This window comes from Microcebus murinus, chromosome 18 (genome assembly GCF_040939455.1).
Source record: "Microcebus murinus isolate Inina chromosome 18, M.murinus_Inina_mat1.0, whole genome shotgun sequence".
Lineage (NCBI taxonomy): Eukaryota > Metazoa > Chordata > Mammalia > Primates > Cheirogaleidae > Microcebus > Microcebus murinus.
The window spans coordinates 51,248,887-51,262,398 of NC_134121.1; the positions used below are offsets into that span (position 1 = coordinate 51,248,887).

Here is a 13,512-nt window from a genome sequence, read left to right on the forward strand (position 1 = left end):
AATATATTAATACAATGACCATAAGTCAGTCTTTAATTCCTTTGTATTTAATCAAGAGAAATAAAGACATGTCCAGACAAAGACTTGTGCACAAATATTTACAGCAGGTTTGTTCATAAAAGTTCAAAACTTGTGCAATCAAAATGTTCCTCAAAAGGTGAAAGGATTAACAAAATATGGTATATACAATGGAATACCACTTAGTAACGAAAAGGAATGAATGAACTATAGGCACCCACAGCCACATGGATGCATCTCATAATCCTGTTAATGAAAGAATGTGAACACAAAAGAGTATATACTGAAGTATATTTGTAAGCTCTGAGTCCCATTAGAATTCTCTAGATACTGTTGAGTTTTTTGTTTTAGCAGACTATCAACCCAAATCGTTTCAGAGAAAAAGGCTTGTCTTGTCTTCTGTGGGTGGATTCCAGTTTCAGTTAAGTTTCAAAGCCTTTGCTATGATGCTTTGGGTCTGTTTGTACTTGTGCCACTCAGGGGTGAGTCTGAGACTTGAGTGGTGATTTAAATCACCGCACCCAATGACTGCAGGCACTCATGGAACATTATCCAGGGTAGACCATATGCTTGACCACAAGACAAGTCTCAAATTTAAAAGGATTAAAATTTAAAGTTTGTTTTTTGACCTCACCAATAATAAATTAGAAATAAAGAACAAAAGGAAATCTGGGAAATCCTCACATATTTGGAGATTAAATTACACACTTCTAAATTACTCATGAGTCAAAGAAGATATCATAAGAAAAATTAAAAAAATATTTTGAACTGATTAAAAAAATATGACATATCAAAATTTATGGAATGCAGTGAAAGCAGTGCTTGGAAAAAAATTTATAGCTTTAAACACCTATCTCAAAAGTAAGTTCCCAAATCAGTAGCCTAAACTTCATCTTAAGAAAACAGAAAAACAAAGCAAGCTTCTGTAAGCAAGCAGAGGAAGGTAAATAATAAAGATTAGAGCAGAAGGTAAAAGTTTGAATACAGAAAAATAGAGAAAATCAGTGAAGCCCAAAATTGGTTCTTTGAAAAAAAATCAACAAAATTGACAAAATTTAGCTTGACTGACCAAACCAACAAATCATAAAAGTGAGGAGATAAAAATTAATAAAGTTAGTGAAAGAAGACCCCACTATTGATCCTATGTAAAATGAAAGGACTATAAAATATTACCAAAATCTTTATGCCAACAAATTATACAACTTTAATGAAATGGACAAATTCCTAGAAAGATGCAAATTACCAAAACTGTCTCAAGAAGAGACAAAATATGAATTGAACTATAATAAGAAATTTAATTGCTAATTAAAAACCTTCCCACAAAGGAAAGCCCAGTACCAGATGGCTTCACTGGTGAATTACTTCAAATATTTATAGAAAAAATAATTTTAATTATTTGAAAACTTTTTCAGAAAATTGAGGAGGAAGGAGCACTTCCCACTTCATTCTGTGAAGCCAGTATTACTCTGATGTCAAAGCTCAGAGAAAGATATTGCAAGAAAACTACAGATTAATATCTGTCATGAACATAGGTATAACAACCCTTAATGATATTTTAGTAATCTGAATCTAAGAACATATAAAAATGATTATATGCCACAGCCAAGTGGGATTTATCCCAGGAATCCAAGGTTGCTTTAACATTTGGAAATCAATGAATGTTATACAGTATTATTAAATAGAATAAGGGAAAAAATCACATGATCATCTAAATAAAGACTGATAAAACATTTGAAAAAGTCGAACACCATTTATGATTTTAAAAAAATTGTTGGCAAATTAGGACTAGAAACAAATTTGTTCAACCTAATAAAGGACATCTATGAAAACCCCACAGCTAACACAATTAATGATGGAAGATTTAATGCTTTTTCTCCTAAGAACAAAACAAAGGTATCTACTTTGGCCACTTCTATTCAACATTGTATTGGATGTTTTAGTCAGTGCACCAAGGCAAAATAATAATAATAAAGTACACAGATTGGAAAGAAAGAAGTACAAATGCTTCAGATATTATGATCCTATATGGTAAAAATCCCACAAAATCTATAAAAGGAATATTAGAACTAATAAATGATTTTTAAAAGTTTACAGGATACAAGAACAATATATAAAAATCAGTTACACTTCTTTATACTAGCATTGAAATATCTGAAAATGAAATTGAGTGAACAATTTAATTTACAATAGCATCAAGAAGAATAAAATATTCACAACTAAACTAATGACATAAATTGAAGACTTAAGTGTTGAAAACAATAAAATATTGCTGAGAGAAATTTAAAAAGATCTAACAGTGGAGAGCTAGTCTTGTTTATGGATTAGAAAACTCAGTATCATCAAAATGTCAACTCTCCCCAAATTGACCTATAAATTCAATGCAAAATCCCAATGTAATTTTTTGTATAAATTGACAATAAGATATGATTATTTGCATTAGTAAATTTTTAAAAAATAAAACAGCAATGAACTGTCTTCCAACTAACACATAGATAGCAATTCATGAAGGCCTGAGGAAACAGGTAGTGACATACATTTCTGGTGGGAATATGATGCTGTATAACCTTTCTGGAGGATTGCTTTAACACTTTGCTTATCACTTACCAGTTGGTTCTAAGACTTTATTTTTCAGAAATACAAAGTGTGTAAGATGTGTGCTCAAAGATGTATATTGTGATGTTATTTATTGATAGTGAAAATTAGAAAATATTTATCAAAAATTGGAGATAATATAGAAATGATTAATTTTTTCTAAGTTAAAAAAGGAATCTACTGTTTGTGTGGCAGAACCAAAAGCCCTGGATATAATGTAATCTCAGCAACTATTATATTATATTAAGAACCCTACCCAGCCACAAAATGAGACTACTACCTAATAAGGATAGCCACGGATGAAAGACAGTATTTATGCAATTGGCTCTGTAACTGTCCTTTCAATTGGTGCACTCCTCATATCATTTCTCTTCTGTTCTCTGCCTGTCTCCTGGTCTGTCTTCTCTTTTTCTTCACCAGTCCTGCCAGGCCTATTGACTGTCTTTCTTCATTACCTTAAGAGTTCCTGTGTATCCATCTTCTTGGTGCTACATCTCTGTGGACTGGTTAAATGATCCAGTGAAGGACCAGTTTGCCACATGCCTCTGGGATCCCTCTACTTCCCCCACATACCCTATTCCTGTGTCCTGTCTTTGTGAGCACCCCCTCACCAGGCCTGAGCTGTCATCTAGTGGTGCTAGAATCAGACTCCTTAAAAACTAACAGTGATTGCACACAATGAGCAGGAAATTCTTTTGGTCGTCTTCTGTTGAAGAAATGTTTATTGGTGGTTTCAATTACACATACTTTTGCTAAGTGCAGTTGAGTTTCTGAAATAAAGAAAGCGCCCTTGGTGTGAGTGTAGTAATAAGGGACCCATTCATAATGGAATCCTTGTAACTAGGCTCATTCACAAATCAGTCAAATAATTCCTATATGGCAAATTTGAATAAATGGCAAAATATTAAAACATATATGTCAAAATGTAGTAAATTAGAAGTCTTCTATTCCAAATTGTCAGTTGATTAAAAAGTGTGAATCTGATACACCTTAAATTCTAAAAGAAAATCTATCACCAGATTCATTATTTGGACTATCATAATGTATTTGGATTTTTCCATAGTCTATATTTTTAACAGTCTTCCTTTTTTGTTCTTGTTTTGTACTGCTTTTCTCTTACAGAAATATTTTGTGTAAAAGCCAGCAGAGCTATAGGCCATCTTTTTCCATTTGGAAACTGCTGCACATAGCAGACAATGGGGTTTTGAATTAAAAAATAAAAGCTTTGAGTTTGTTTTAGAAAGAGAATTGCTGCTTCAAAAATGAGGCCCATGAGACAAAATGAAACAGACTTAAACTTCTAAAAAAATTGCTTCACTCTATTTTTTTCATTTTGAAGAACATTTTATCTCATTTAACATTGTTTAAACAATAACCTAATCTATACTCCAGTGGTAAAATCCAATATAAGTGTTGGCTGTCAGCAATTAGTTGTGTAAGATGTACATATTTTCATGTGAAAATGCATTACTGTTAGATTTATTTCTATGTATGCAATCATATTTTTTTTAAAAGAAATGCTGTGCTATATTTACCTATTCTCTATGAAAAAAATACATGGCTGAAAAAGACAACCGTATTCTTTGATGTATTGGCAGCAATTCTAAAGTTGAACTTTAATCCTGTAAACCAACTGCATGAATGTCAGTTAACTAGTTCCTCCTGGGCTTTCATTAACCACTTGAATTTTCTAGTTTATCTTTCTCCTCTTAAAAATGCATTGTCGGCCAGGCGCGGTGGCTCACGCCTGTAATCCTAGCTCTCTGGGAGGCCGAGGCGGGCGGATTGCTCGAGGTCAGGAGTTCAAAACCAGCCTGAGCAAGAGCGAGACCCCGTCTCTACTATAAATAGAAAGAAATTAATTGGCCAACTAATATATATAGAAAAAATTAGCCGGGCATGGTGGCACATGCCTGTAGTCCCAGCCACTTGGGAGGCTGAGGCAGAAGGATTGCTTGAGCCCAGGAGTTTGAGGTTGCTGTGAGCTAGGCTGATGCCATGGCACTCATTCTAGCCTAGGCAACAAAGCGAGACTCTGTCTCAAAAAAAAAAAAAAAAAAAAAATGCATTGTCATTAAATGATATTTGCTGATAAATATCTGGCTTTAAATTCTATTCTTTTTTTCTTTACAGTCATTAGATACATGATATTAAAACTAAATACATGCATGCTCTATGCCCAGCTATTCCATACCTAAGTATATGCCCTACAGAAATGCATTTATACTTAACAAAAAGACATATACTAGAATATTAATAGCAGCATTATTTATAATACTAAAAACCTGGAAACTACCGAAATCCATCAATTGTAACATGGGTACGTAAATTGTGGTATATTCACAACACAATGGAATACTATATAACAATTAGAATGGAGACTCTACAACTCTACCTAACAACATGTTTGAATCTTACAGATGCAGTGTTGAAAGGAGCTAGCCACAAAGATCACAGAGTTTGTATCATATTATTCCATTTATATTAGGAATAAAACCAAGCAAAATTAGTCAATACAAGTTATTCTTAGGTGTAGAGATAATGACTTTTGAGGTAGTTTTTATTGATCTTGGTGCTAGTTACATGATGGTGTTTATTTTTTTATTTTTATTTTTTTTTTGAGACATAGTCTCGCTTTGTTGTCCAGGCTAGAGTGAGTGCCGTGGCGTCAGCCTAGCTCACAGCAACCTCAAACTCCTGGGCTCGAGTGATCCTTCTGCCTCAGCCTCCCGAGTAGCTGGGACTACAGGCATGTGCCACCATGCCCGGCTAATTTTTTATATATATATATATATATCAGTTGGCCAATTGATTTCTTTCTATTTATAGTAGAGACGGGGTCTCGCTCTTGCTCAGGCTGGTTTTGAACTCCTGACCTTGAGCAATCCGCCCGCCTCGGCCTCCCAAGAGCTAGGATTACAGGCGTGAGCCACAGCGCCCGGCCCATGATGGTGTTTAATTTGAGAAAATTCATCTATATTAATTTTTCTTTATATTATATTTCAATAGAATGTTTTTTAAAATGTTAAAAATACTTGCTTATATTAATGTATGTGAAAGTGTTTTAATTTAAGTGTGGTTCCAAAATGTTGGTGATATTCTACAATTATGGTGATACTCATAAAAATACCATTAATAATAATCCATTTAATTTTACTCCTTTTCCTATATTAAGAAAGAAATATAAAAGTCAAAAAATCTGAAAATTATCAAATGGAATAATGAAAAATAGGGCAATGGCCTGAATAGGAAAGAATATGCAATTCATTAGTGAATGTATTGAGCCTCTTATTTTGTTTAATTTAGGTACACTCTCTTATGATGTTAGAAAATTATAATGTAGTTATATTTCTAGGAATATTTCTACATTTCATCTCTCTTCCATTTCATACCAATCTTTCATCACACTAACATATATAAGATATATTATCTTTCCTGTATTAATGATTATCTCACAAATGAATTACAGATATAATCAGTTATAATAATATGTTGATTTTCCTTTTTGAGGATGTTAGTTCCTATTGGGTCTTTAGCCAAGCACAGAAATAAATGTTTATCTGTCTTTCTGCCATTTATAACAATCTGGCAACCAGCCTATCTATCTCTATCTATGTATGTGTGTATCTTTCTGAATATCTATATATATCAGAAAATATTTTAAGGATTATTTCTTATAGCCTATCTAGATATGTATTTAATACAACAAAACATATTTTGAATTATTTGTACTTAATTGTGTAGTTGTATAATATGAATTGTATATGTCAAATTACTTAGACTATAACAACACTGAAGAGCAATAAGTTATTATGACTATATTTAATGGAGACTGCCAAATTTTCACCTAATATACATCCCTACTTTCTTAATAAGAGAACCTTGATTTCATTTAGGGCAACATGAGATACAGTTTTAAAAATACAGACTCTTTGCAGATGAAGCTGAACATTTAATGTAGTTCTAGCAAATAGATACAAACAGGGTAACTAATTTGCTATTGGCAGGAACTTGTAGAAAAGCCCCTGAAAAGTGGACTCAACTCAGCTTGTGTATACCCTTTGCCCTTATCCCTTTATTCTTCACTCTTTACGTTTTTTTTCCTAGATGTTCAGAGCTGCAGAAGCCATTTTGCAACCAATTAGGGAAAGGTTGAATTGCAGCAACCTTAGTCCTGATATCCTTGAGCTGCCAATGTAGCAGACTGCTTCTGAACTTTTTGTTATATATGAAAAAAAAATAAGGACCTGTATTGTTTAAGCTATGGATACCTGAGTTTTCCCTTCCATGTAGCAAAAAGTTATACCTGAGGCACCATATCAGAAAGATCTAACAATATCCTTCATTACCCTTTTTGTTTCTTTAAACACTAAACAAACAGAAATGCATCCAAGCCCTTTTCTGCACCTTATTTGCCCACCAAGTTTTACTCTTAGGTTTTCTTTAAGCCTGAGTTATACAATAAAGGAGTTTGCTTTATATTTTTATTTTTTTCCTTGAAGTTGAATGGAATATGGAATGATGTATGATGAAGCAGAATCTTTTGCATCTATGGCAACTGAGAACCCTGTATTTTTATACAAACTTTAAGTATTTTAAGACTTGTTTGTTGAAGTTTTGTTCAATTGTGAAAAGAGAATGGAGTGGGGTCTGGCATTTTCGGTTAGTATAATCTAAAATAACATGTATTTCATTTTCTTATAATATCAATTGTTATTTGCTTCGAATTTTTCTTAATATTTAGGTATAAAAAGCCTTTGCATGTGTTTTAAATTAAATTATTGTCTATTTTGATTACAAAAGATAATTTTATTTTTAGATAGAAGATATTCTATTTTTACCAACTTTGAGTACATAAAACACATAATTTTTATTTTAAATATTTAAATGTTTAATGCCTTAAATACTTAAAAATTTATTATTCTTAATATTTTGACTGTGCTGAAATAAAGAAAACCAAAAATTGATTTCATATTTATATCTGTCTTAAAAATACTAAATAGACCAGTTATTCCATCCTTGATCCCATTTTTAAGTCACTAGTTGATTTGTTTTCTTACTCTTGAGTTGTTTGAATTCCTTATATATTTTAGATATTAACCCCTTATCAAGTATATGGTTTGCAAATATTTTATTTTATAGATTTTTTATTCACTATATAGATTGTTTAATTTGCTGTGAAGAAACTTTTAGTTTGATGTAATCCCATTTGTTTATTTTTGCTTTTGTTGCCTGTGTTTTTATCTTTTTATCTAACAAATCTTTGCCAAGATCAACATCAAGGAGGTTTTCCCTTATTTTCTTCTAGTAGTTCTACAGTTTCAAGTCTTAAACTTATGTCTTTAAGTCATTTTGAGTTGATTTTTGTGTATGGTATAAGAATCCAATTTCATTCTTTTGTTTGTAGATAGTCCATTTTCCCACTGCCATTTATTGAAGAGACTATCCTTTCCTTATTATGTAATCTTGGCACCTTTATCAAAAATCAGTTGCATGGATTTAGTTCTGGACTCTCTGTCCTGTTCCATTGGTCAATGTGTATACTCTTGTGCCAATATCACTTGACATAACACAGTATTTCTTTAAAAAATATGATTGCATACATAGAAATAATTCTAATAGTAATGCATTTTCACATGAAAATATGTACATCTTACACAACTAATTGCTGACAGCCAACACTTATATTGGATTTCACCACTAGAGTATAGATTAGGTTATTGTTTAAACAATGTTAAATGAGAGAAAATGAAAGAAATAGTGTGAAGCAATTTTTTTAGAAGTTTAAGTCTGTTCCATTTTGTCTCATGGGCCTCATTTTTGAAGCAGCAATTCTCTTTCTAAAACAAACTCAAAGCTTTTATTTTTTAATTCAAAACCCCATTGTCTGCTATGTGCAGCAGTTTCCAAATGGAAAAAGATGGCCTATAGCTCTGCTGGCTTTTACACAAATATTTCTGTAAGAAGAAAAAAGCAGTACAAAACAAGAACAAAAAAGGAAGACTGTTAAAAATACAGACTATAGAAAAGTCTAAACATAATTCATTTCCTCTAATATTCATGTTTTAATTAATATTGATTGTTACCAAAAGGTAACCTGAAAGAAGGCATTGTATACAAGTTAAAAAGAAGTAACTCAATATGCCAGTATACCAGTCAGGCAGAATAATAACTGATATAGAGTAGCCAGTGATAGAATTGTTATCACATTAACTGACAATTGCCTCTGAAAAAAATATTTTCCTAAATTGTACCCAAATGTACAGGGGTAGAAAGACAAATGAATTACTGTATTACTTTGAATAAAAAGTGCCATTTTCATGTTATTGACATGGAAAGTGTTTTCATTATTGCTTATGAGAATATCTCCTTCCTGGTGCATATAAAAGAGCATCTGATAAGAGCACAAAGTGATATAAAAAGTTAGATACAACAATATTTTATTTAATTTATATGTGTTTTAAGGAATTTGGCACTAAATGTTGAAAATTGTACATTCAGCAAGTTTTGAACCAAGTTGAGTACACTGTGCCCTTTTTCTTCCAGAATATTACAGGGATACAATTGTTTAGGTTACATATCATTTGATTAGTATTTATTGAGTCCCCATATGTACCAGGTACCATGAAAAATTGTTGATACTATTTCACTGACACATCAGTTAACACAGGGTTATGTTATAGTGGAGAAGACAAACATTAAAGACAGCGCCAATGGAGATGTAATTTATATAGTGAACCTGAAGATGCTATGTCCTATGTAACAAAACAGCAACAAAACAGGGAAGGGGAGACTAGGTGGACTAGGGAATATGGGGACTGCAATTTAAAATTTAAAATACTGTGGTCTGGGAGCCCTTAGTACAAAGATGAAAGTTAAAACCTTAAGACTTTGAGAAGGAAGCCATGTGAATATTGGGTAGATGCTTCTAAATCCTTAGGTGAGAGTCTTTCCGGCATGTTGTTAGCCCAGTGAGGAGGCAGGTGGGCTGGAATGATGGTGGTAGTGAAATTAGAGTAGTAGAGATGAGCTAAGAGAGGTCACCAGGGTTACATTATATGAGGCCTCATAGAGGTGAGTGAAGTCTTTGGCTTTTACTTTTATTTAAAACAATAGCTTAGTTGAGATAAAATTCATATACCAACAATTCACTTGTAAGTATACCATTCAGTGGTTTTTAACGTATTCACAAAGTTGTGCAAACATCACCATAGTCAATTTTCAAAAATTTTCATCTCCCCCAAAAGAAATGCCATATCCTTTAGCACTCACCCTCCCTGATCCTCATCTCACCCTGGGCAAGCAATAATCTATTTTCTGTGTCTGTGGATTTGCCTATTCTAGAAATTTAATATAAGTGGAACCATACAATATGTAGTCTTTTGTGACACTTAGTATAATGCTTTCAAGGTTCACCTATGTTGTAACATGTATTAGTATTTCATTCCTTTTTATGGCTAATATTCCACTGTATGAATATACCACATTTTGTTTACCCATTCATCAACTAATGGACATTTGGATAGTTTCCTATCTGTGGCTGTTATGAACATTTGCATAATGTTTTTGTATGGATGTATGTTTTCTTTTCACACCTAGGAGTGGAATTCCTAGGTTATATGGAACTCTGTGTTTAACCTATTCAGGAATTGCCAGAATGTCTTCCAGGGTGTCTTACTATTTTATAGTCCCACCAGTGGTGTTGAAGGTTCTGATTTTTCTGCATCTTCACTTGTTATTATCTATCTTTTTGATTATAGCTATTCTAGGGGCTTGAAGTACTATGTAATTTTTGTTTTAATTTGCAGTTGCCTAATGATGGTGACGTTGAGCATCTTTTCATATGCTTCTTGTACATTTGTATATCTTTTTTGGAGACATGTCTGTTCAGATCCTTTCTCCATTTTAAAATTGAGTTTAATTGCCCATTTATAATTGGGCTATAAGAGTTTTTTTTTAATTTCAGCATATTATGGGGGTACAAATGTTTAGGTTACATGTGTTGTCATTCCCCCGGAGTCAGAGCTTCAAGCGTGTCCATCCCCCAGGTGGTGCGCATCGCACTCATTATGTGTGTATATACTCATCCCCTCCCCCTGCCTCCCATCTGCCTGACGCCTGATAAATGTTATTCCTATATGTCCACTTAGGTGTTGATCAGTGAAACCAATTTGCTGGTGAGTACATGTGGTGCTTATTTTTCCATTCTTGGGATACTTCACTTAGTAGAATGGATTCCAGCCCAATCTAGGAAAATACAAGAGGTGCCATATCACCATTGTTTCTTATAGCTGAATAGTACTCCATGGTATACATATACCGCATTTTATTAATCTACTCATGTATTTGTGGGCACCTGGGTTGTTTCCACATCTTTGCAGTTGTGAATTGTGCTGCTATAAACATTCGAGTGCAGGTGTCTTTTTCATAAAGTGTCTTTTGTTCTTTTGGGTAGATGCCCAGTAATGAAATTACTGGATCAAATGGTAGATCTACTTGTATCTCTTTAAGGTATCTCCATATTGCTTTCCACAGAGGTTGAATCTGTAAGAGTTCTTTATGTATTTTAGATATAAGTCTCTTATCAGAGATAGGATCTAGAAAATTTTTCTCTCATTCAGCATATACCAAGAGCTTAATAAAATTTTGTTGAATAAATATTTGAATGTCCATAATTATGGCTAAATTTCTACTACATTGATGGCACAATATTAGAATTTAGTCAGTTATATATGAATTTTAATTTTTGTCCTTAAATTATTAAAATGTATTAAAATAATTGATGTATATTTCATTATTTTATCATCTTTAAATTCATCATTATGCTTTCAAGGTTCACCTTTGAAATTGGTATGGTGTTTAAAATCTGTCATTTTTAATGAATGGACAAATTACAAAAGCATAGAAGTTTTTGTTTACACATTTAATATTTGACTTTTAAATTTTATAGATGGAAAAAGTAGAAGCAGATCTAACTAGATCTAAGTCCCTTCGTGAGAAACAATCAAAGGAGTTTTTATGGCAACTGGAGGACGTCAAACAGCGATATGAACAGCAGGTTAGTCTTTAATTTTGATGCTGCCGTTTAATTTTGAATACATATATAATTTATCTTTTAAACATCTCTATATCACAAAATATCTGGATAGTGAAAATATTGATTGACTAAATAAAAATTATTTTTAGTTAAAAAAGTAATTGAAGAAGTAATATTTGCAGCTAATATATTAGGCAAAGAGTGATTCTCCTTATTAAATTAATCAATGTATAATATATAAAAATACTTAGCAGACAAATAATTAGCACAAATTATAAGAAAATAATTAATGTCCCAATAAATGACTTGGCAGAGGAAAGAAAGAGGTAAATAATTTCTCAATTATTCAATAATTAACTCAATTAATTGAGTAAATAACCATGTATAGACATCTTCAGTCTTGGTGTTAATAAAAAGGCAAATAAGAATTAACAATGATCTATCATCCATCTAAAGTTGACAAAAGTTTAGTGAAATTGGTTCTTTCATATATGCTAGTAGCATTGCAAATTAACATAGCTTTTGGAGAGGATTTTGGCAGTATCTACCAAGAATCATAAAAAACACTTATGCCCTCTGGCCCAATTATCCTTAATCTTGAAAATCAGACAGAAATTTAAAAACAATGATTTTAATAAATTTTTAGATGATGGAGTCATGGTGAACTCTTTTTCTATACTCCTACTATCCACATTATGACAGGATCACTTCTCAGTGTAAAAATGTATTCATATAAATTTGTTTGGAAGTGTATTAAATTTCAAAGGCTTTTCTCAGAATGATAAATTTAAAAATCACCAATCTTTTGTCTTTGTATTGTCTTGATCAAAAATGTTTTACTCAATAAGGGATATCGATGAATTCTTTAAAGAATTGATATTATTAGTGGAAGCCATACACTGTTACATCAATATTTCTCTGTTTTTTTCCATGAAAAAGAGATAATCCAAATGTAGGTTATAACAGCAATTTAAAAACACACACAAGATATCTTACATTGGTGCAGATTTCACCATTTTCATTCTTCTTGTATTTACAAGATTGTTCATTAGAATCAATGCTGAGAAGGAAGATCCCAGGCAGTACCTCGCTAAGGAGAGATGAAGGCAGGAATATGAGCTGGTGTATTTTAGGAGAATATTTACAGATGTGATAATATACAAACTTGTTTTAGTTAACTTTTTTCAGTGGAATATTCTATTAACTGTAACAATATTTCACTACTCCAAATTGTTAACTTGTTTCCTGTAGAAGTTTATCATGACAAATGATAGGCATATAGTAGCGGTCTCTACAAGCCAGCATGAGTATACTAAAAATGAAGCCGATTAAACTAAGCTCATTTTCTTCTTTGAACAGTGTAGCCGGGCTGGTAGATAAGGGAAGAGGAGTAGATGTAATATATCTGGCCTTTATTGAGCCATCTGACAAGGTCCTTCATGAAGGCAAAATGTGGAAATATGGTTTGGATATTGTTACCTTTATGTGGGTAAGTGATGGTTCAGAGGGCCATTCCTGAATGATTACTGTCAACCTGAAGTGAGATTTCTAAGCATCTGTCAGTCAGTGGATGATGATAAGGGATAAAAAAAAGTTCGAAGTTACCTGATGCTTAGAGTTCTGAGGAGTAGTTAATATGTAGGATAAGGAAATTAGTTTTCTGAAGCTTTAAACAGGCAAGAATTAAGAAGATTATATTTATTGGGGTTGAATATAAAATGTCATACTTTGGTTTAGAAAATCAGTCACTAAAGTATGAAAGTGGGGAGTGAGGAAGGTAGAAAGGCACAGAGATAAGGGGAGTACTGTGCCTGGGACAGTAGGCTAGGGGAGCTTGTGGACATGGTGCCAGTCTCTTGTTTACA

At 32.5% G+C, this 13,512-nt stretch overlaps 1 protein-coding gene across 3 annotated transcripts in view; it reads left to right on the forward strand.

The window, feature by feature from the left end:
- Nucleotides 1-13,512, forward strand: part of CEP112 (centrosomal protein 112) — a 430,862-nt gene that overhangs the window by 189,440 nt on the left and 227,910 nt on the right. For all 3 annotated transcript variants that reach the window (XM_075994691.1, XM_075994693.1, XM_012747355.2), the window contains one exon: nucleotides 11,561-11,668. In XM_075994691.1, the coding sequence (XP_075850806.1) occupies nucleotides 11,561-11,668 (108 nt within the window). The remainder of the gene's footprint in view (nucleotides 1-11,560; nucleotides 11,669-13,512) is intronic.